Here is a 22,103-nt window from a genome sequence, read left to right as displayed (position 1 = left end):
TATTAAGAGGCACTCTTGTAATAAAGTAGGCTTATTGCTTGGTGGGCGTGCGCAAAAAATTAAAGATTTACACTAGAATTTTTGACATTTTTTGGCATATAAAATTTGTTGAAGCCATGACCCCGAATGCTCGGATCTGCCTATTTCTGTAAAAATAGATGAACCATTAACATACTTTTTGGGTAGTTGCATAAATCTAATATAACATGTAACTGCTAAGCAGGTGATCCTGATACAAAGCCATCTAAATCCACCCTACAGTTCTAGCCACATTTCAGTTCTTAAAGGAGTTGCCAATTACTATCAGATAATGACTTATCCATAGGCTAGGTGTCACGCCTTTTGTGTCCCTTGACCAGGGGCTCCTTCCCTCTCCCTAACAAAGAGGGCGACCCAGCTGGTCCTAGTTCCCTGATTACTTCTTATGGTGAAGACGCCAGGGCCACGTACCTTGCCTTAGCTCTTGAATCCGCCCCAGTCTGAACCCTTTCCCCACCCAGGGAAGAGGGGAGTAGTAGTGTACCGTAATACACCAACCAGGCTAACAAGGTAATGCGAACAGGGATAACGAAAAATACCAAACATACAAATATACTCACACATGTAACAGAGGGATGCTTCTGGCAGTGGAGGATGGGGTTAAACCAAAGTAGGAGAAGAAAGGGAATTATCACACACTCAAAACCTATCAACAGTCACAGATAAATCCACCAAACGCCTTCTCCAATAACAACCACCAACAACCTCCAGCCAGGAGATAGGAGTGGCTAACGGTGCACAGCTGAGAGCCTTAGCTCCAGGAGCTCTCAACTGAGCAGATTAACTCCTGCACTACCAAAAGAAATTCACACCGTTTAATATGAAGCTGAAGTGCTTCTAATCAGTGCAGCAATAGGAGAAAGCAGATGCTTTGGTCTTCTGGCTCCTCTTTGTCACGGTAACCCCGTGACAGTAGGTCACCAATTTCAGATCAGTGTAGGTCTGACACATGGCACAGCTACCTGATCATGTGTTACCAGTTCTGGCTGAGGCCCAATGTAAGCAGCGTGCAGAGCGGAACATCATAGATCCAAAAATTGTTTAGTGGCCGCTCCCGGGTGCTGCGGATCCATTTCTATTTACTCGAATGGTAATTCTGGTCAGATCTGTAACGGAGGCTTCAACACAGATGTAAATAAATACACATTTTATTTCTTCGCACTAGGAAGAAGCAATTAAATGCACTACTGCTAGAATCATTTTGGGAAATCAGGTTGGTATTGTACGTAACTGATACTGAGTGCTGTATTCTTGGTGCAGCATGACAGGCCTGCAGCTCCTAACCCAGGGAAAGCTATACTTGTCCAGCAGCTGCTGTGTAAGGGTGGAGGAGAGGCTCAGATCAGGAGCTTTTCATTCACTGGCAGGAGAACCATGTCTAGGATATTAATCGTTGGTGCAGGCCTGACAGGGAGCCTGTGTGCTTACCTGCTGAGGAGGGAACTGGCCAACAAACTGCAGCTTGTCATATGGGACAAAGCCAGGGGCGCAGGTAATGATTACTTTATACAAGGTGGTTTAAAGGGACAAAGTTCTTTATTACTAACTCCATGAAATAATATGTGTTAAAATGTGATCGGAGTCACTGATACTTGCAGAGGGCAGGCAGGGGCTTGCAGCTGCCTGTAGTGTACTATATGCCGCTGACACCCCCACACTAGCCACGCACCAGGTCCCCATGTAGGAAGGTCCCTCCTAGTATGCACCTTATGTAGCCACGGGGCCACATATCAGCTTTTACCACTCACTCATACAATGGACTTTTCTGACATTTAAAAAATGTTTTAAAAACTATTTTAAAAGATCAGTGCTCTTTTTTAAAGTATAGTAATATGCTGTAAAGGGCGTTTTTAGTAGTTTTACCTTTGTGTAAACCATATGACAATCAAGTGATTTGTAAATAAAAATATAATGTATTTAATAAAGCAAAACCTCAATGGGGTTTCCTGGGACTTTTCTTATTTTACCCTAAGACTTCCAGGCAGGTGATTGTTAACTAGCTGCCTGTTGTGCCCGGCATTGGCTCAGAGCAGTCTGGACCGCTCCTGCCTACTATTCTGCTGCTTCATTTGACCAGCAGAGAGCATTGTCTAAGAAGCTTTTGTCAGTGTAGCACTGACCGGTATAATGCATTGCAATGCTGGTGCATAACAGTGCATTATACCAGCGATTAGAGTTATAAAAGTGAAAGTCCCATAGAGTGAATAAGTAAAAAAAAAGTAAAAAAAAATAATATTGTGTGTTGTGTAGGATCGGTACTTCCAACATGTGGCGCTATAGAGTTCAAGTCCTCTTTTTCTCCGAAGAGGCAATTTGCATATCATACTTCTCAGACTACAGCGATGCAAAAATAATTATTTTTTTCTATAAAATAGTTTTTGTGTAAAACCAGAAAAATATAAAAAAAAATTATATAAATGAGGTATCACTGTAATTGTACTAACCAAAAAGAATAAAGTTGCCTTATCACTTTTACCATATGGTGCTCGGCATTAAAAAAAAAAACATAAAAAACATAAACAATTCCTGAATTTTTGTTTTTTGTCAATTCTGCCTTTCAAAAATCAGAATAAAAAGCAATCAAAAAATTATATGTGCCTGAAAATGGTACCAGTAAAAATGTCAACTCGTCTGGCAAAATAAAAGCCCTCACATGACTCTGTTAGAAGATATATAGAAAAATGATAGCTTCCAAAATATGGCGATATAAAAACTTTATTTTGCCAAAAAAAAGCGTTTTTTTTTGTGTGTGACAGCAGCCATAAAAATAGATATAAATCTGGTATCACTGTAAAGGCACCGACACAAAGAATAAAGTCGTCTAATCACTTATACCGCACAAGAAACGGCGTAAACAATAATCATAAATGTTATGTAGATGTTCCCAATAAAAGCTTCAACTCAATCCACAAAGAAAAGCAAGTCCCCACTTAGGTCCATTATCTGTCAATGGAAATTTAGGGGGCTTTCACGTTACTGGTAGTACGAAGGCTCTGGAAAAGCGCTAAGGCTCCTTGCTCCCCAAAAGAAATTTACCAAATTCTGCACTCCCAATTCCAAATGCCCCCCTCACTTCTGATCCTCAGTGTGCCTAAACCACATTTAGCATCCACATTTTTGCCATTTCTATAGCATTGAGAGCCCGATTAATTTACGGGTGCATATGTCCAGTAGCACAAACTGGGCACTACAACGTACTGGGCACTACACTGCCAGATTTGCAATTTTCACCCTGCAACATCCACTGCTGCTTGTTTCTGGAAAACACCCATGGAGTCACCATACCTGTAGATAAATTCATAGAAGGGTTTAATTTCCAAAATTGAGTCACGTGAGAGGGGATTCTGCACTTCTGGCACTTAAGGTATATGGAGTCCGCAAACTATTCTATGATAATTTGTTCTCTAAAAGTCATATAGCGCTCCTTCCCACTCGAGTCTTGCTGTGTAGCCAAGCAGTACTGTGCAGCCACATATGGGGTATTGCCACGTTCAGCAGAAATTGTGTGACAAATTTTGGTGCCATTTTTACCCATTTTCCCATGTGAAAATGTATAATTTGGGGCTAAAACAATTTTTTTGTTGTGGTAAAAAAGTTATTATTTTTGTTCACTGCCCAATGGTATAAAATTCAGTGACACACTATCCCGGGGATACCGCAACAAAGAGGGGTCAGAAGATCGCTGTGTCTGGCTACACATGCTCCTGCACTGGTTGGATCGGCTTTTCATTCCAGTTAGCTGTGCAGATTTCCTTTGCTCTGTTGTTGCAAGGATAAGCTGTTCTGATTTTATCCACTCCCCTCTGGTATAAATACTCCTCTCTTAGCTTTGAGTCGTTGCCAGTGATAGCTTGCTATACCTTACAGATGGTTTGGAGACGCGGAAAGATAAGCCGTTTTGGAGTTGTCTCTGGAAATTGCTGTGTGAAGTTTGTCTGGTGTTTTCCTTCTCCTTCTCTTTTTTTGGTTTGCCTCATCCTTAGTCTGGGTGTGCTGAGAGTGATTGCTGTTTTCTTTACCCTTGTCTGTTTCCCTTTGTATGTGTATTTTAGAGCAGGAATAGGACTAGCCAGGGCCGTACTTAGGGCAAGACAGGGATTAGGAATGAAATTGCTGCACAAGATGAAAGAACTCATCTAGGGATGGCAGGGAGCTCAGGGTTGCACAGGGCATGATTCAGTGGTGCCCATTTAATCTTTCTCTAGTTTCCGTGCTCTATGTGGCTCCTTGGTGGAGCATTACACACACTCATGGTGTCAATATGATCACTGCACCCTGAGATGAATTCATTGAGAGGTATAGTTTGCAAGATGTGGGTCACTTATGGGGGAGAGTTTGCTGTTCTTGCACCTCAGGGCCTCTTCTAGTGGGTCATTGAACCCGCAAACCATAACAACAAAATCTGCACTATAATTGACATGCGTCTAGGTTTGAACCCTAGAGCCTATGCTTTGTGGTTGGCTTCTCAGTCCACCGAGTAACAATAGATACACCTTTTCTCCTAGTGTTTAGTTTTTGTTATCCTTGCTTCAGTCTTTTTAGGGTAACAGGTTTTTTCACGTACTCATTTGTCTGCCCTATAACCTTTCGAGTGTGGCCTTTTATACTTTCCCCCTGCTGGTATTTTCTGTTGGTGATAGTCTCATTTGGATGTGTAGCCACACTGTTGTAGTTTAAGCCAGTCAGTGAAAGACCAGCTACGGTTTATCTCTTTGCTGTTTACGTTCTTTACTCTGCACCTTCTGTTTCTTTTTAGGAAGAAGGCAGCATATTTTTTAACTGGACGTACTTCTTTTTTTGTATTTTCCCGAGTGAGTTGCTACACTATCATAACAATAATATGGCGCTCCTTCTCATTTGAGCTTTCTACTGTAAAAAACACCTATGCAGAGTGGAAAAAGTCCTCCAATCATAATTTGCATATAAAAGGTTAAATTTTTATTGAAACATACAATTAAAAAATATTTAAAAAAGTGTTTGGAGATGTTGACTTGACAGACCATAAAAAAAAGAAAGCAAGCAAAACACTGGGGCCAGAAATAGATGGATAATACCCAAAAGGTTATATTGCATCCATACTTACATGAGATTTGTAAACACCTGCACAGTAAACTATAATTATAAAATGCACATATATGAAGTAATAAATCATAGTCTTCTGATAATAAATAAAGTGCAAAATGCAGAGAATTAGAGTGCAGCAATAGGATACAAATAAGTAAATAAAGTAGTAACCCTGGACACTACAACTACTTTTGTCCCTGGTGACCCTAACTGAGGCGTAAAATGGTAGAGTAATAATAAATGCAGTAATTAAGCACCTCATAAGGGAAACCAGAGACAAAAAGAAATTGCATACCATGGCGTTTTGATGCACTCCTTCTGAGGAAAAAAGACATCGAAACGCGCGTCAAGGGGTTACACTGGGACCTGCGGCACTCTTGGTATTTATTTCCCTCGCTCCTCACTGTATGCCTATGATTGATCTATTAACTCTTTATCTTGAGCCATGGTATGCAATTTCTTTTTACATATAGGGTATTGGTGCACTCTGGAGAAATCACACATCAAACTGTGAGGTCTATTTTTTTCTTAGGCTTCTTTCACACTTCCGTCGGTACGGGGCCGTCACGAAGCGTCGGCGCGACGTACTGACAGAAGTGTTTGCTTTCACATTTCCATCTGCATTGCCGAGCAGGAAAGATTGTGAGAGCGAAATTTCCTGCTGGGCATGTGCAGTGTGAAACACTGCATGTGACGTATGGAAAAACGTTCCCTGGAACGTTTTTCCGAGATGACAGTCCGCCAAAACCCGATGCATCCAGTAGACGACGCATGCAACGTATGGCCATACGTCGCAATGCGTCGCTAATGCAAATCTATGGAGAAAAAGTGCATCCTGCGGGCAGCTTTGCAGGATGCGTTTTTTCTCCAAAACGATGCATTGCGACGTTGGCCAAACGACGGAAGTGTGAAAGAAGCCTTACTCACTAGTAGCCAAACCATATTGGTAACCAACAATAAGGATCAAATACACCATTTAATGTCTAACAACAAATGAAGAATGGTTTACCAGGATAGTGAAAACCAACTGGTGGTGACCCCCAATAGGATGTGGACCCCGACGTGCGTTTGGAACGCCGCTTTATCAAGGGGAGAAATTGTGTAGCAAACTGTACCTTTTATTTTCTCCTATTATCCCTTTTGAAATTAAAGGTTCGGGATCAAAGCAACATTTTACATTTACTTAGCCTAATGTTATACAATTCTGTGAATCACCTAAAGGTTAAAAATACTCACTAAACCCCTAGATGAATTCCAGAAGAGATGAGATTTTACTTGTAGGGGTTTTTGCATGTCAGGGTCTCTTCAAATGTGACATAGCATCCGCAATCTAATGAGGTCAAAATTGAGCTACAGAACTTAATTGGCGCTCCTTCCCTTCCGAGCCCTGCTGTGTACCCAAACAGTAGTTTTCCACCACATATAGGGAATCATGCACTCAGGACAAATTGTTCAACACATTATACAGTCCATTTTGTCCACTACCCTTGCGAAAATGAGAAATTTGGTGCAAACCCAAGATTTTTGATGGAAATTTTTTTTTTTTTTTTTTTTTCATTTTCTCGGCTCAACGTTATAAAATTCTATGAAGCACCTCTAGGTTAAAGGTGCTCACCACGCCTCTAGATAAGTTACTTGAGGGGTGTATTTTTTAATATGGGGTCACTTGTGGAAGGTTTCTATTATTTAGGCACATTGGGAGCTCTGCAAGCACGACAAAGCATTTGCTATGGATTGCAGCCAATTTTGCATTCCAAAAGTCAAATGGCGCTTCTTCCCTTCCGAGCCCTGCCGTGCCCCCAAACAGTAGTTTTCTATCACATCTGGGATATCGGCATACTCAGAAGAAATTGCACAACAAATTATACTGTCCATTTTCTCCTGTTATCCTTGTGAAAATGCAGAATATGGGGCTAAATCAACATTCTTGTGGGAAAAAGTTACATTTAAATGTTTTCCTTCCACATTGCTTTAATTCCTGTGAAGCACCTGAAGGGTTAATACATTTCTTGAATGTGGTTTTGAGCACTTTGAGGGGTGCAGTTTTTAAAATGATGTCACTTTGGGCATTTTCTGTCATATAGACTGCCCAAAGTCACTTCAAATGTGATATGGTCCCTAAAAAATAGCTTTTGTGAATTTTGTTGGAAAATTGCAAAATTGCTGATCAACTTGTAGGCTGTGTGCACACGTTCAGGATTTTTCGCGTTTTTTCCGCTATAACAACGCGATAAAACCGTGAAAAAAATGCATACATTAAGCATCCTATTATTAGAATGCAATCCGCAATTTTTGTACACATGTTGCATTTTTTTCCGCTGCGGAATCGCATTCCGGAAAAAACGCAGCATGTTCATTCTTTGTGCGGAATCGCTGGGATTCCGCACACATAGGAATGCATTGATCCACTTACTTTCTGCATGTGGCTATGCCCACTATGCGGGAAGTAAGCAGAACATGTGCGTTGGTACCCAGGGTGGAGGAGAGGAGACTCTCCTCCAGGCCCTGGGAACCATATACCTGTAAAAAAAGAATTAAAATAAAAAATCGTGATATTTTCACCTTCCCACTCCTCGCGATGCTCCCGTTCCCGTTAGCGAGACCGCTACTTCATCTGGGGTCATTGACGCTAGGCATTATTGGGAACGGGAGCATCGCGAGGAGCGGGAAGGTGAGAATATCACGATTTTTTTTTTTTTTTATGATTTTTAACATTAGATCTTTTTACTATTGATGCTGCATAGGCAGCATCAATAGTAAAAAGTTGGTCACACTTGTCAAACACTATGTTTGACAAGTGTGACCAACCTGTCAATCAGTTTTCCAAGCGATGCTAGAGATCGCTTGGAAAAAGCTAGCATTGTGCAAGCTTATTACGCTTGGAAAACGCTAGTGTTTAGCAGGAAAACGCATGCCAATTCCGCATGCGTTTTACCTGTGGCACAGTTGCGGAATTGCTTCGGAAATTTCTGCGGCAATTCCGGACATGTGTTTCAAATATTATGTTTATGTAAAGTAGATGTGGTAAATGTCATTTCTTAATTAATTTGTGTGATGTAACTATATGGTTTAAGGGCATAAAAATTAAATGTTTGAAAATTGCAAAAATTTTTTTTTTTTGCCAATATTCCTATATTTGCTAAAATTCCTATATTTACACAAATAAATGCAAAAACTTTATACTATATCTTATAAGAGAAATCTGCTTTCTTCTAATCCAGAACTTTTCTTTTATTCTCAAAATTCTCAATTCACAGGTAAAATCTTTATTCAGTGAAAACAGATTTCTACATTACTGGGATAGGAGATGGCGGTTGCTACTGATAAGAGTCTGTATAGATAGAAGGGGAAGAAGGGAGAGGCTTCAGCAGAGCTCCTCCTGCCTTTGAACCTGTACATGCACATAGAGTCTTATCAGCACCAACTGTCATTTCCTTTCTGAGTAATTTAAAAATCTTTCTTCACTAAATACAGATTTTACCCAAGATTTCAGAATTTTGATAATAAAAGATCAGTCCTCCAGGAAATAAAAGCAGATTTCTCTGAGATGTATTAAAGTTTTTTATTTTCACATGTACTATTGATTTTTTTTTTTTAAATAAAAATTATAACGATGGTTACACTTTAAGTGTAAATATGCCTTGGGAATACTGTTTTGTGAAGAGAGTATCAGTTGACTATGACGATTATTAATGTTGCCCCTCCTGCATGTAAAATTTAGACTATTAATTTGTCTTGTATCAGTAAATATATGTTTTCTGCATTCTACTCAAAAAAATCCCATTTTTATTGCTATTTAGGGGGGCGCATGTCCACCAGTCGGTCACCATCAAATCCAAACTGTATTGTTGACTTGGGAGCCCAGTATATCACAGTCACCCCGGATTATGCCCAGAAGCACAAAAAGTAAGACAAGTCATTGCTATCCTTGGTGATATTTTCACATTTTTGCCCTTTTGTACCATTATTCTCACTTCAAAAAACAAAACTTAGCAAAAGGGGGTATGGTCAGTTGACTATCTAATTGCAGAATATTGTCTTTTGTGGCTCTTTATCCAAAAAAAGAACTTTTCTTTCTTTTCCAGCTTCTATGATGAACTAGTGGCTAAAGGCATCTGTAAACCACTAAGTGCGACAGTAGAAGGAATGGTGATGAAGGAAGGCTCTTATAACCTCGTTACACCTCAGGGAGTCTCTTCAATCGTTAAGCACTACCTCAGCCAGTCAGGTATTAAACTACATTTTTATTATCTAAATAATATTACATAGATGAGCTTTCTTTGCAAATATTAATAAAATTCAACGTACAATACGTTACATGGTACTGAAGGCATAAAAAATAAATTTAAAGGAAATTTACCCTCCCGCCCAAAACTATTTATATGCTCCTGTAGCTCAATTAAAGACAAGTACAGCAATAACATGGCCAGTTGTTCCTCCATTATTGGGACATCAGCGTTTGAACTGATACGCAATTGAGACCAAAAAGCTATAGTAGATCTGAGGCCTCTGTCACTCCAGCTCTATTCCTACTGCCGCTTCGTCCTGCTTTACTGACGGCCTCTGTACTGTGTAATTTCATGCAATGGAGCTGCATAGGAATGGAGTTGTATAGGAAAGCGCTTGAAGAAAACACATGAAAAACTTGCCAAAAACGCTTGAAAAACGTGACATAAATCCGCAAGCGTTTTCCTTGGCAAGGGAGTGCTGATTTGAAACAGAAAAAATGCTATTCAGAAGTGCCCCTTGATGTACTAATTCACTCACTGAGACAAATGGAGACAAAAAGTGAAAATTGGATTTTTTTTTGCTTGTAATTACTCTATAAGCTTAGAAATTGATGAAACAACAAACTACTTACACTTATCCTCTCCTATCAAGCGATGCAGCGCTGCCACTGCTCCAGGTCTTTTTTCATTGACTGCAGAGGTGATTAAAGCACTCATAACCACTGCAGCCAATCAGTGGACTCGGCATCTGTGCCAATATAAAAGGCATAAGCCACAGAGCTCATTGATTGACTGCAGCCCTTCTGATGTGATGCCACTGCTGTAGCTCATTAAAAAAGATAGGCGCATTGGCTGGTGAGGCATCGCTAGACCTGGAGAGGGTGAAAATAAGCTCAGTTTGTTATTTTATCTGTCTCTGTCTCTCTCACTTTAAGCAATCTTTCTTATGCTCTAAACAGGTGCTGATGTCTATTATGAACGGCACGTAACACAAATAAACCTACGTGAGGGAAAATGGGAAGTTTTCAGAAAGTCTGGGTCCCCTGAAAACTTTGATATTGTGGTTCTCACAATGCCAGTCCCACAGATTCTGCAGCTGCAAGGTGATATTTCCAAATGTAAGTTGCATTTTATTTTTCACCATATTAAATAGATACTGTATATTTCAGTAATATAATGTTCAAGATACATTCGAAGTAGAAAAATTGCTCTAAATTTATAGCGTCGTGGTAATTTGATGACTTACTGCCTGTTGTCAAGACTAATCTGTCTATAGTTTCAGATAAGCGGGACAGATTACATGATGTGTAGATGTATCCTTACAATCTGCTCTGCTTGCCAGCTCTCATAAATACTGTGTAAAAGCCTCCTTGCTGCACAGATCACAGTAATATGCTGATGGACTGTTAGTGTGTCAGTATCTACCTTTCCTCAGTAATTCACATGCCTGATAATTCATCATATCACATCCGCACCTCTCCCCTGCTCTCCTTTCCTAAGGCTTTTTGCAATATATGCCAGATGATTCTCCATTAGTGATGAGTGAGTATGCTCGTTACTCGGGTTTCTTCAAGCATGCTCGACTGGTCTCCGAGTATTTCAGCGTGCTCAGAGATTTAGTTTGTCGACCCAGCTGCATGATTTGCGGCTGCTAGACAGCTTGAATACATGTGGGGGTTGCTTAACAAGCAGGTAATCCCTGCATGTATTCAGGTTGTCTAGCAGCCACAAATCATGCAGCTGCGTCAACATAAACTAAATCTCCGAGCACGCTGAAATACTCGGAGACCACCCGAGCGTGCTCGGAGAAACTCGAGTAACGAGCACACGCTCATCACTACTGTCTATTGTATTACATGTGCTCTCTTATTTCTTATAGCACGTCAGCACTTCTTTTCTACTCTTCGTTCCCCCTTAGGCCCGTTTACAATAGCTAACTCTTTTGCTATGTACTTTCCATTTGCCTCCTAGCTTTTCGTAGCACATTACCAGTGTAAATTTGAGCTGCGCTTTATGAGAACTAAATGAAGGAAGGTTAGAGCACATATTGCTGGGAATCTCAACCGTCTCTTTACATGCCCCCTGCTTTTTAGAGAACTGAGAACTGCAAGTAGTGCCACCGTGGATGAGCTGTAACATAACTCATGTAGGATTATGCCCTTGTTATAATTCTAGTAAAATGACAGGTGAATTCAAAGCACTGTTAGGATATGAGTAAAAGCACTAGTACAGTACTCCCCAAAAAAGTAAACAGAAAACGCACATTTATTCATTTGTGGCTCTTGGTACTGTTTTTCCGCAATTGCAATAGTTTTCAATATAAGAGGAATTGTGTCTTTGTAATTCTGTGAGTGTGAACATTGCAAAACCACCACAAAAAGGCATGGACATCAATGGATTTTTTTTGTGTAGCATTTTGTTATATCATTACTGCTGCATATAAATATACCCAAGCAGTGTAATTCTAGAAATTCATTGGAATAACTTAATAAAAGGGGTCGGCTCGCTATACTAACTAGTGATAGGGATGGCAGAGCTCCATTTATTGTCTATGGGAGATATTATGATGGCCAAGTACAAAAGTTGGCCTCTCTTTCTGTTCCATATACGGTGCGATGAATTGATCATATTTGTACATCTGTTACTATAGCTTTAAGTGGCAGGCTCCAGTGCCTCAATCTTGGGGTCAGTTGTGGTGCCAACATTCGACATTCCCCAGCGATTAGAAACGTATTGCTTATTCTGTGGATAGGTGATGTGTTATGGTGGGCAAACCTCTTCAGTTATTATAGCCCAGTGTTACATTCCAGATTCTGTATCCATGAGAGTGGAAATCTCATAAAATTCCCTGTTGACTAAATGACTACACTATGGTGACGTGCTCTCTGACAAGAGTTTTGGGTCCCAGTCTGTAAGGAATTCACATGCACAATCCTAAAATAAAATTGGATGCAAGTACCTGCACAATTGGAGGAGGTTGCGCAGGTTTTTGAGACTTGCAATTATCTCCAATTTATACTTTGCTGTAACTTAAAATGATGAGTAGCATAAAACACCTTAAAACACGTTAAAAAGTCACAAAAATGTATGCGCAATTTAAAAGTTGTGCAAAAATGTGACTTTTGGCATTTTCGGACCAGTCCCAAACAGCATCATCAAGATGAGCGGGCATGGCTAAGCTGTTCATTAACATTGGCGTGAACATCGCCAGTCTCAGTTTATTGGGCCTTATGTGTCCCATTATCAGTGGTCAGGTGACTTGTGGTCATGACATCATCGCTTCCCGCTGTCAACTTTAAGAATATGGCGGAAGACCACATTATGTAATATTTTTACAGCATTGCTTCTTGTTTAAAAATTGCTGTTATCACACTATCGAATATTGAAAAGAAGAGTATTTATTCCCTTTGAAGTTGTTATATTACCTTAAAATCTCCACTTGGTGGCAGTGATGGTTCATTTCGATGCATAGAGTCTGTAATAGTATAGAATTTCTGAGTATAGTCCATCTTAGAACTTTTGTAGGCTAATAACTAGAAGCCGGCGGTTTATCTGAGGTTCCTTTTTTTTGTTTAAAAAAAAAAGATAAAAAGATTTTCCAATTTTTATTGGATTTGTTTTTGTTACATGCATTATTTGTGTAACATTCTGTACATACATTTTCCTGGTGTCTTCTTAAAGATCCATAAAGAAGCCTATATCTAAAACACCTGAAAAAAAAAATGCAACATCAGTAAAAAGAACATCTTCATAAAAATGCATCTACCACCCTCCAAAAAAAAACACTACTAGTAGTAAAAAAAACCTTTGAATGTAGATATTTAATTTTACTCGGTAATATCTGACTCCATTGCTTTTGACTTAAAAAAAAAAAAAGAAGAAAAAAAAAAAGTAAAAAAAACGCATCACAACTCTGTGTGTAAAACCGACCAAATAACTGTACCCTTGTTGGAGAGTTAGAAGCAAACCATTGAACAAGTAACAATTAATTTTTTGATCAGAAAAGTGTAAGGGTATGCGCACACGGTGCGGATTTGATTCGCAGAAGTTTTCAATCAGGTGTACAGTACCATGTAAACCTATGGAAAACCAAATCCGCTGTGCCCATGGTGTGGAAAATACCGCGCGGAAACACTGCATTGTATTTTCCGCAGCATGTCAATTCTTTGTGCGGATTCCGCAGCGTTTTACATCTGCTGCTCAATCCGCAGGTGGAAAACCGCAGGTGGAATCCGCACAAAAAGCACAGGAAATCCTGCATTTCAACTGCGGATTTTTCAAAAGCGGTGTGAAAAAATCCGCACATGAATCTGCAGCGTGGGCACATAGCCTAAATCTCCAGGGATGTCAGACTGACTCCAAAAGAAAAAAATGTCCAGCTTCACCGAATCCGTGAAAAAAAGTTTTCTTTATTCACAAACTTAAACATGGAGGATACAAACTTCAGCACAAACCATATGGGTACGAATCTCAATGCATTTCTGGAGACTAAGCTCCCTTAATCAGTGCCACTTGAAGCGATGGCCGGAGGACCACCACGGTGCAGGAAGACTACAGTACACAAGATGAGGTGCAAAGAACAAACTAGATTTATTGGAAGGCAAGGAATGAAGTGGATGAGGAACATGCAAACGGGTATGCAATGGCAAAAGATAATTTACAAGAGTTATATTCTTTAGCTTGTCTGTAAAATAGCACGGTGCAATAGCACGGTGCTCCAACTGTTACAGACTCAATATATGTCACACAAGTAAATGCAAACAATAAACAAAGAATGATGCTGACTATTGAAGCCTACACTAGGCCCTGACATGTGCACAAAACAAGAACAAACTCACAGTGATGTTGGGGACTCAGATCCAGTCCCGGGGGGCCCCCAACAGTCTAGTACGGTGATGCGCATGGCTTTCTGCCAGCTCCAAGAGATGTGGTCTTCTCCTTGCTTCTGGGTCCTGGAGGGGTTTCTGGAAACTGTAAATCCCTTTCTCTGTATCTTCATGGCTCCTCGAGCTAACACAGGACAGCCACCGTCACTGCACCCGGAAAAGTCTGTCAAATCTCACAAGTCCTCTCCGTTGCAGGCTGGGGGTCCTCTCTTTCAGCTATATCAGGACACAGTTCTCCTCTCTTGCAGCTATCAGCACAAAGTTCTCTCTGCAGCAGCCTCAGCTCACACACGCTGTTCAGGCTCCACCCCTGCCATCTGCACAGTCCAGTTCATTCACACAGTCTATTGCAGGGGAGAAGCAGAACATTCCATCCTGCCAGACAAGGGGGTGCAGTCTCTTAAAGTAACAGAGTGTTCCTTACTGTCCATAACAGCACAACCCTCCTACACCACGCCCCCTACTTAGCATTTTCTTATCCCTTAGCCACATAAAGAAAATATTAGAAAGTGATGGACAACACCTTTAATGCTGGGTTCATGCTACTGCTAAACCCTTCCATTATCCTGTTCCATTGTGCAAAAAGAATAATGAAAAATGGCTGCTGATGGATTCATCACTAGATGCACATCAGAAGAGTCTGACTATTCCCACTGACTATAAAGCAGGAGTGGGGAACCTCTTTCCAGCCGAGGGCCATTTGGAAATTTCTACCATCATCCAGGGGTCACATAAAAATGATCACCTTGAAAATTACCCCTTTATATTTAGTCAAACAATTAATTACGGTAACTCACCCTTAATGTGACGGCTGGAGCTGCTTCTTTTTGGTGCACAGAAATCACAGGGGGGCACAAAGATCAAAGGAGGGCACAGAGCTGGGGGGCACAGATCATGGATGAGCACATAGCTGGTGGGGGCAGAGATCACAGGGGGCACAGATCACATGGGAGCACAAATATCACAGGTGGTACATAGCAGGGGGTGCAGGCATCATGGGGGCACATAGATCACAGGGGTGCACAAAGCTGGGAGCCAGAGATCACAGGGATGTACATTGCTGGAGGGCACAGAGATCACAGGGGGGCATATAGATCACAGGGGGGCACAAAGCTGGGAGCCACAGAGATCACAGTTATGCACATAGCTGGGGGGGCACAGAGATCACAGGGGGCATATAGCTGGAGGGCACAGAAATCACAGGGGGCATATAGCTGGAGGGCACAGAAATCACAGGGGGCACAAAGATCAAAGGAGTGCACATAGCTGGGGGGCACAGATCACTGAGGGGCACATAGCTGAAGGGGACAGATCAAAGGGGACACATATCACATGGGAGCACAAATATCACAGGGGGTACATAGCAGGGGCACAGGGAACATGGTGGCACATAGATCACAGGGGGCACAAAGCTGGGAGCCACAGAGATCACAGGGATGTACATAGCTGGAGGGCACAGAGATCACTGGGCATATAGCTGGAGGGCACAGAAATCACAGGGGGGCATATAGCTGGAGGGCACAGAAATCACAGGGGGCATATAGCTGCAAGAGGCAGAGAGACCACACTGGGAACAGAGATCACTGGGGGGCACAGAAATCACAGGGGACACATAGCTGGGGGGCACAGAGATGAAATGGGGGCACATAGCTGGGAGGCACAGAGATGACATGGGGGCACATAGCTGAGAGGTACAGATATCACAGGGAGCTTATAGTAGGGGGCAAAGAGATAATATTGGGGCACAGCGGGGGGGGGGCACAGATCTGGGCAGGACAGGGATCACAGGAGGGGCACAGAGATGACATGGGGCACATAGCTGGGATGCACAGAGATCACAGGGGGCTTATAGTTGGGGGAGCAAAGAGATCATATTGGAGCACATAGCGGGGGGCACAAATATTACAGGGGGCACATAACTGAGGGGCACAGATCACCTGCAGACAGACACAGAGCTGCCAGCACAGAGATCGCTCTGGACTCTCTGGCAGCAGCTCTTCTTCCGGGACAGGAGGATGGGAGAGCATTCGGCTCTAACCCCCCACCCCGATAACATCATTTATGTGCAGGGCAGGCAGCGTTCTGTAATGAACGCTGCGTACTGTGCACTTGGGGGTTAAAGGGCCGGCAGCTAGAGGTATACGGCTGCCACCAGGGCATTGCGGACTCTGGGGACCTTCCCGCGGGCCGCATGAAAAGCCACCTTGGGCCGCATGCAGCCCGTGGGCTGGAGGTTCCCCACCCCTGCTATAAAGAGTGCCATCAACTTTCTGTCAAGAATTTCATCATATTTCACACCTTAGTTTTTGTTCTTATAATTCACAGCTTGGGCCGCCTCTGCTCTTGTCGCTGCCCTCAGACCGTCGCCTCAGCCCTCTTCGCTGCCCTCGGGCTGTCTCCTCAGTGCTCTTGCTGCCCTCGGGCTGTCTTCTCGGCGTTCTTGCTGCCCTTGGGCCGCCTCTTCTGCTCTCTTCGCTGCCCTCGGGCCGTCTCCTCGGTGCTCTTCTTGGCCTTTGGGCCGTCTCCTCGGCGCTCTTCTCTGCCCTTGGGCCGTCTCCTCAGTGCTCTTCTCTGCCCTCGGGCCGTCTCCTCGGTGCTCTTCGCTGCCCTCGGGCTGTCTCTGTGGCGCTCTTCGCTGCCCTCGGGCTGTTTCTCTGACGCTCCTGCTGCCCTTGGGCCGTCTCGTCTGCTCTCTTGCTGCCCTCAGGTCTTCTCCTCAGTGCTCTCACTGCCCTCAGGGCGTCTAATTAGCGCTGTTTGCTGTCTTTGGGCCGCCTTTTCGACACTTCCTGCTGCCCTGGGGCCACCCCTTCGGTGCTTCTCGCTGTCCTTGGGCCGCCTCCTTGGTGCTTCTCCCTGCCCTCAGACTATCTCCTCAACGCTTCTCGCTGCTTTAGGGCAGCCTCTTCAACGCTCCTTGCTGCCCTCAGGCCAAAACAAGTCATAACTTTTAACATCACAATATGCCATGGAACAAGGGCAGAGAGAAGCATATAAAAATGGGCTGACTTCATAGTTAACTCTTGGGGTTTCCCGTTACATTCTCTGTACACCATTTGCATTTCTGAACAAAGGCAAGATAAATGGCATAGATTAGCTAAAAGCAAGCTAGGAATAGTAACTCAGCTTGATGAGATCCTTAATCAGCCATCAAGCAACCAATGGTAGCCTCTCCATTAATTTGTCTGACAGGACTGATGTGATCTTCAGGTATCGGTTGCCTTAACAGCCATTGTAGCTCCTGGCACTCAACAGATCCTTCCCTGGAACCAAGCAAGGAAAGTAACATCTCTGTTACGCTATTCCTCTATTATTACCACGAGGAAAGGTATAAATAAATGAATGACCGACAAGGGAACCATTACCCTTGTCACTCAGCGGCATGATGGGCCTGTGACTGCTGAGGTCAGTGATTGGCTGTGATAGACATAAAAACGTAGCTCTAAAGTAGCAGGATGTTGTTTGGTAATTTTCTCCTCTCTGGCCATTTTTCAAAAATCTTGCTAAATGAAATTCAGGAATGTTGCCACTACAGTAGTGCCCTTCTGGTCACATGCAGTGCCATGGTCTCCCAGTATGAGTTACACGTAGATATGCAGATCCCATGTCTTCAGTATAAACTACACAGACCTTCCACAGCTTTCCCAGTATTAGTATGTAGACATCCAGAGTCAGACACGCCCCGGTATAATACACAGACTGCTGTGTCCCTATACACATCCAGAGCTCCCTCCCACTATAATCACACGCTTAACTTTCTCATAACCCTAATCCCATCCAAACCCCCTGCAGTGTACCTCACATCCAAAGTTTAATAATATGAATTTTATTACACAACTAGAAAACATAAACACCACTCTATTAAAAACAATTAAAACCAAAAACTGAGGTGGACCGTAGGTTCCATATAGGGAACCTACCCCCTGGACATGTGTGATGGGACAAAGTGAATACACAGATGAACAAATGTACAAATGGTCTTATACTGCTACATGTATTATTGACAGTAATATGTTTGTCCTAGATGGATGAATCAATGATACAGCTAGGAAAGCACCATCATAAAATATACGAAATTGGCACCACTTGCTGTAAACGTGGCATAAGCAAATGATAATAATAAATATTATTTGTAACTAGCACATATCCAAACCATAGCATGGTACATGTTTGTCTTAGGTGCGTTTTTGTGTGCTAAGGAGCCAGATACAGTATGAGCTAATTGTAGTCCGGGCTGTCCATATCCACAAACATTGTGGGAGGGCTACCTATTCCCCTTTTGGGTGTTATATCTGTATATTGCTATACCTGTGCAGCATAGCTTCCTTCCCCCCCCCCCTTTTTTTGAGTACCCCATCATTTCTCTGCTAAATATGTTCTAACATATATTTGAGCAGTTATGGTTTAGATATGTGCTGGTTATAAATATTTATTATTATCATCTGCTTGTGTCATTCATACTGCAAGTTGTGTTAACCTTGTACATCTTATGGTGGTGTTCATATCTACAAACATTGCGGGAGGGCTATCTATTCCCCTTTTGGGTGTTATATCTGTATATTGCTATACCTGTGCAGTATAGCTTCATCTCCCTTCTTTGTGAGTATCCCTTCATTCCTCTGCTATATATTAGCTAACATATACCTTAGCAGCTATGGTTTGGATATGTGCTAGTTACAAATAATATTTATTATTACCATTTGCTTATGCCACGTTTACAGCAAGTGAACCTACGGTTCACCTCAGTTTTTGGTTTTAATTGTTTTTAATAGAGTGGTGTTTCTGTTTTCTAGTTGTGTAATAAAATTCATATTATTATATTTAAGTGGTGGTCCTCTTTATATAGCTTGATGCTTTTCTTTTTTGCATGTGTGTACTACTTTTAGGTCAAGCTTGGGTTGACCCCCTTGTTATAATTGTAACTTTAGCTATTGATGTTAAGGTGCCCTCCAATTTCTTGTTCACATCCAAAGTTTCCCACATAAACTCCCACCCATAGCGAAAAGTTTTGTTACCATTTCCAAATTCTTGGCTGCATTGACAACCATTTTAGTATTTGACACCCTGCCCTTTAAAATAATAACTGCAAGAAAAAAAAAGATAAATAAAGCGTCCCTCAAATGTCATTGATAAACCCAGAACATTCCTAAGGTGGTTGCTAAGCTGACCATTAATGCCCAGGGTCTGGATCTCCCTTAGTAATACCCTGGAAAAACATAATAATGTACTTGTGTTGACACATGCCAAGGGTTTCCATTTACAGTCATGGGTGGCCCAGTGGGTAGCACTAGTGCTTTGCAGTTCTGGTGTCCTGGGTTCAAATCCCATCAAGGACAACATCTGGAAGGAGTTTGTATGTTCTCCTCATACTTGTGCGGGTTTCCTCCGTTTTCTTCTCACACTTAAAAAAAACATACTGATGGGTAGGATATATGGTGGGCCGCAACCCCCCCCCCCCCGGGGGGCACTGATGATGTCTGCACAGCGCTGTGGAATATGTTGGTGCTATATAAACAGTCATAATAATAAATACTTGGCACTCATAGAACATCGCCATCTGTTTTCTGCACAATCCTAACATTTACAAGAGCTTATCAAACATGTTAAGTTCCCTTTAAAATCAAAGCGGTTGCATAAAATCTCTTCATATTATTAACACAGATTTTAAAAGAGTAGACCTTGGCTGGATTCATGACATTTCCCATGTTTCAGCCTGCCAAAAAAGCTCAGCATCATAGCGAAATCCTGCCTATAAATGTGTAATTCTCCATTTCCTGCTAGGATAGAAGCCTGTAACTCGCACGTAATCCATAAGGCCCTAATAACTTTTTTTTTTTTCAGCCTTTAAAACAAAAAGTTTAAGTTTCTGAAAAAGTTAATGAAAATACAGAATTCACATAAGATAATTTAGATTGCTAAGTATAAATTGTATAAATTGTATGTTAGGATAATGGGTGGTGTTAGGGTGCTAAAAGGTTGCTGTCACTGATCGGAGTAAGCTCTCACTGGTTTCACCCACACCGTAGGTGTATGATGTTGGTTGTACTATGTAACATGAGGCTCTGCATTTACTGCCTAAAGGTCAAAAGTATCACAGCACCGAGACCTTTAGGGGTCTGTATGATGAAGCAATGGCACCCTAATAATAGTTGTCAGTGGTGTCTGTATTAGGCAATATATTCTTCACTAGAATCAATGGTTCTAGACCTCCATAATGTGCATATAATGTGGTGTTCCACAATTTATTTTTGGAAGAAAAAAACCTCTCTGTTTAAAAATGAAGGTGCGTCGAGATATTGTATAGGCTCATAAGGGTCCATGTACTAAAGGCCTTTATACAAAAGAAAATCCCTAAGGCTCTGTGGCTAGTGACTCATGAACCCCCAATACAAGCTTTAAATGGATATCTTGTTATCAAAAGTAAATAAACTTTTTCTTTTTTAGTTATTATCCTTCAAGCATTGCACATTTATGAATTTTTGTAACATACTTCATCCTTAATTTTTCTTTTTTTTTCTTCTAACAAACACTATGCTACATTGCTGTTTCAATGTCCAGTTCATGCTCTTTTAAAAGGTGGTTTGAACTGCTGCTCAGAAAGAATCCATACACCTTGTCTTAGTATGGAGTGGGAGCAGAGAGGCTCAAACAAAGAAAGGCAGCTATATTGACGGAAATATTAAACAGGATTTACTTAACTTACTTGTGTTATTAAGTTGAGAATGAAAATAAGGAAGTTTGCTTACAATACTTACTTTTCTATCTGCTGTCATTTTCCTGCTGTGGGAGCTTTTAACAAGTGTTAACTCCTAACATTCCAGCTACCTCTCTCCAGCACATTGATTTCTATACAGGCGTTAGCTGCTGACCTTCCTCCCTCTCCATCTTAGCTCTTGACAAGCTGCTGTTAAAAATCTTCCAAAATCAAAAGAAATGTAATGGCGGGTTTTATTATAGTTCTATATTTCTCTTTAGCTAAAAACAAATGCTGTATGTGAAGCCAAAAAGATTTATTCACCACAGAACTAAAGAACTGTTTGAACTATTTTTTATTTATTCATAGAAATGTCACCTTTCTTAAGGGGAAGTTTTGTCAAATGCAAAATGCAAACAATTGGCATAGGGTGCTATAGCCCTACAGGCAATTTGGATACACTGACTAAATAAACAGAAAAATGGCAGGTAACCCTGAATGTTCTTTATTGTAAGGGTAGAAATTTTGAGCTAAAAGTGCCATTTATACCCCGAATGGACGGAGTATGAGAATGATTTAATAGTGATTATTGATTGTCATGCTCGCAAGTGGCGCACTAGTTCATGGACCCCCTGTGCCACAGGGCCAGACCTGCCTAGGAAGATGCATAGCTAAGAGGCTACCTGGTGTTTTCTGGAGCTCCTGATGATGGAGACAGATGGGGCCAAACTTGGACTGGCCCATAGAAGAACAGGAGAATCTTCCGGTGGGCCCCTGTGCAAGAGTGGACGACTACCCTCTTATATGAGTAGTACTTGGCACAATATACTTGAATCACTGTGTACAGACAAAGGCTGCATCTTATACATTTACCAATCTTCCCAGTTAGATAATAATTGTTAGATAATTTTGTGATTGAGGATAATGTCACATTTGCTGAAAAGTGGGGCCCTTGAGTTGGTTACTGGTGGGCCCTTGACACCTCAGTCCGACACTGGACGGGGTTCCAGGTAACCGCCAGGTACCACTCCTAGGCAAGCACGGGACTGCAGCTGCCGATCCCAGGGAACATGGGGAGACATAACCGATGTCACAGACAAGCAGGAAACGGAAACTGACGTACTGTACAGACAACTTGGATATAGAAGATAGGTTCTTGTTCACACATGTGGTTAACAGGAAACAGTTCTG

The 22,103-nt window shown here is 41.8% G+C and overlaps 1 protein-coding gene across 1 annotated transcript in view; it reads left to right on the top strand.

Moving 5' to 3' along the window:
* The first annotated feature begins 1,370 nt into the window (after nucleotides 1-1,370).
* RNLS (renalase, FAD dependent amine oxidase) overlaps nucleotides 1,371-22,103 on the top strand; it is a 215,480-nt gene continuing 194,747 nt past the window's right edge. The window contains exons 1-4 of the mRNA XM_077258905.1: nucleotides 1,371-1,531; nucleotides 8,904-9,009; nucleotides 9,189-9,331; nucleotides 10,292-10,450. Of these exons, the coding sequence (XP_077115020.1) occupies nucleotides 1,414-1,531; nucleotides 8,904-9,009; nucleotides 9,189-9,331; nucleotides 10,292-10,450 (526 nt within the window). The 5' untranslated portion in view covers nucleotides 1,371-1,413. The remainder of the gene's footprint in view (nucleotides 1,532-8,903; nucleotides 9,010-9,188; nucleotides 9,332-10,291; nucleotides 10,451-22,103) is intronic.

This window comes from Ranitomeya variabilis, chromosome 4, assembly GCF_051348905.1.
Source record: "Ranitomeya variabilis isolate aRanVar5 chromosome 4, aRanVar5.hap1, whole genome shotgun sequence".
In the NCBI taxonomy this organism is placed as follows: domain Eukaryota; kingdom Metazoa; phylum Chordata; class Amphibia; order Anura; family Dendrobatidae; genus Ranitomeya; species Ranitomeya variabilis.
This window is presented reverse-complemented; position numbering and strand designations above follow the sequence as displayed.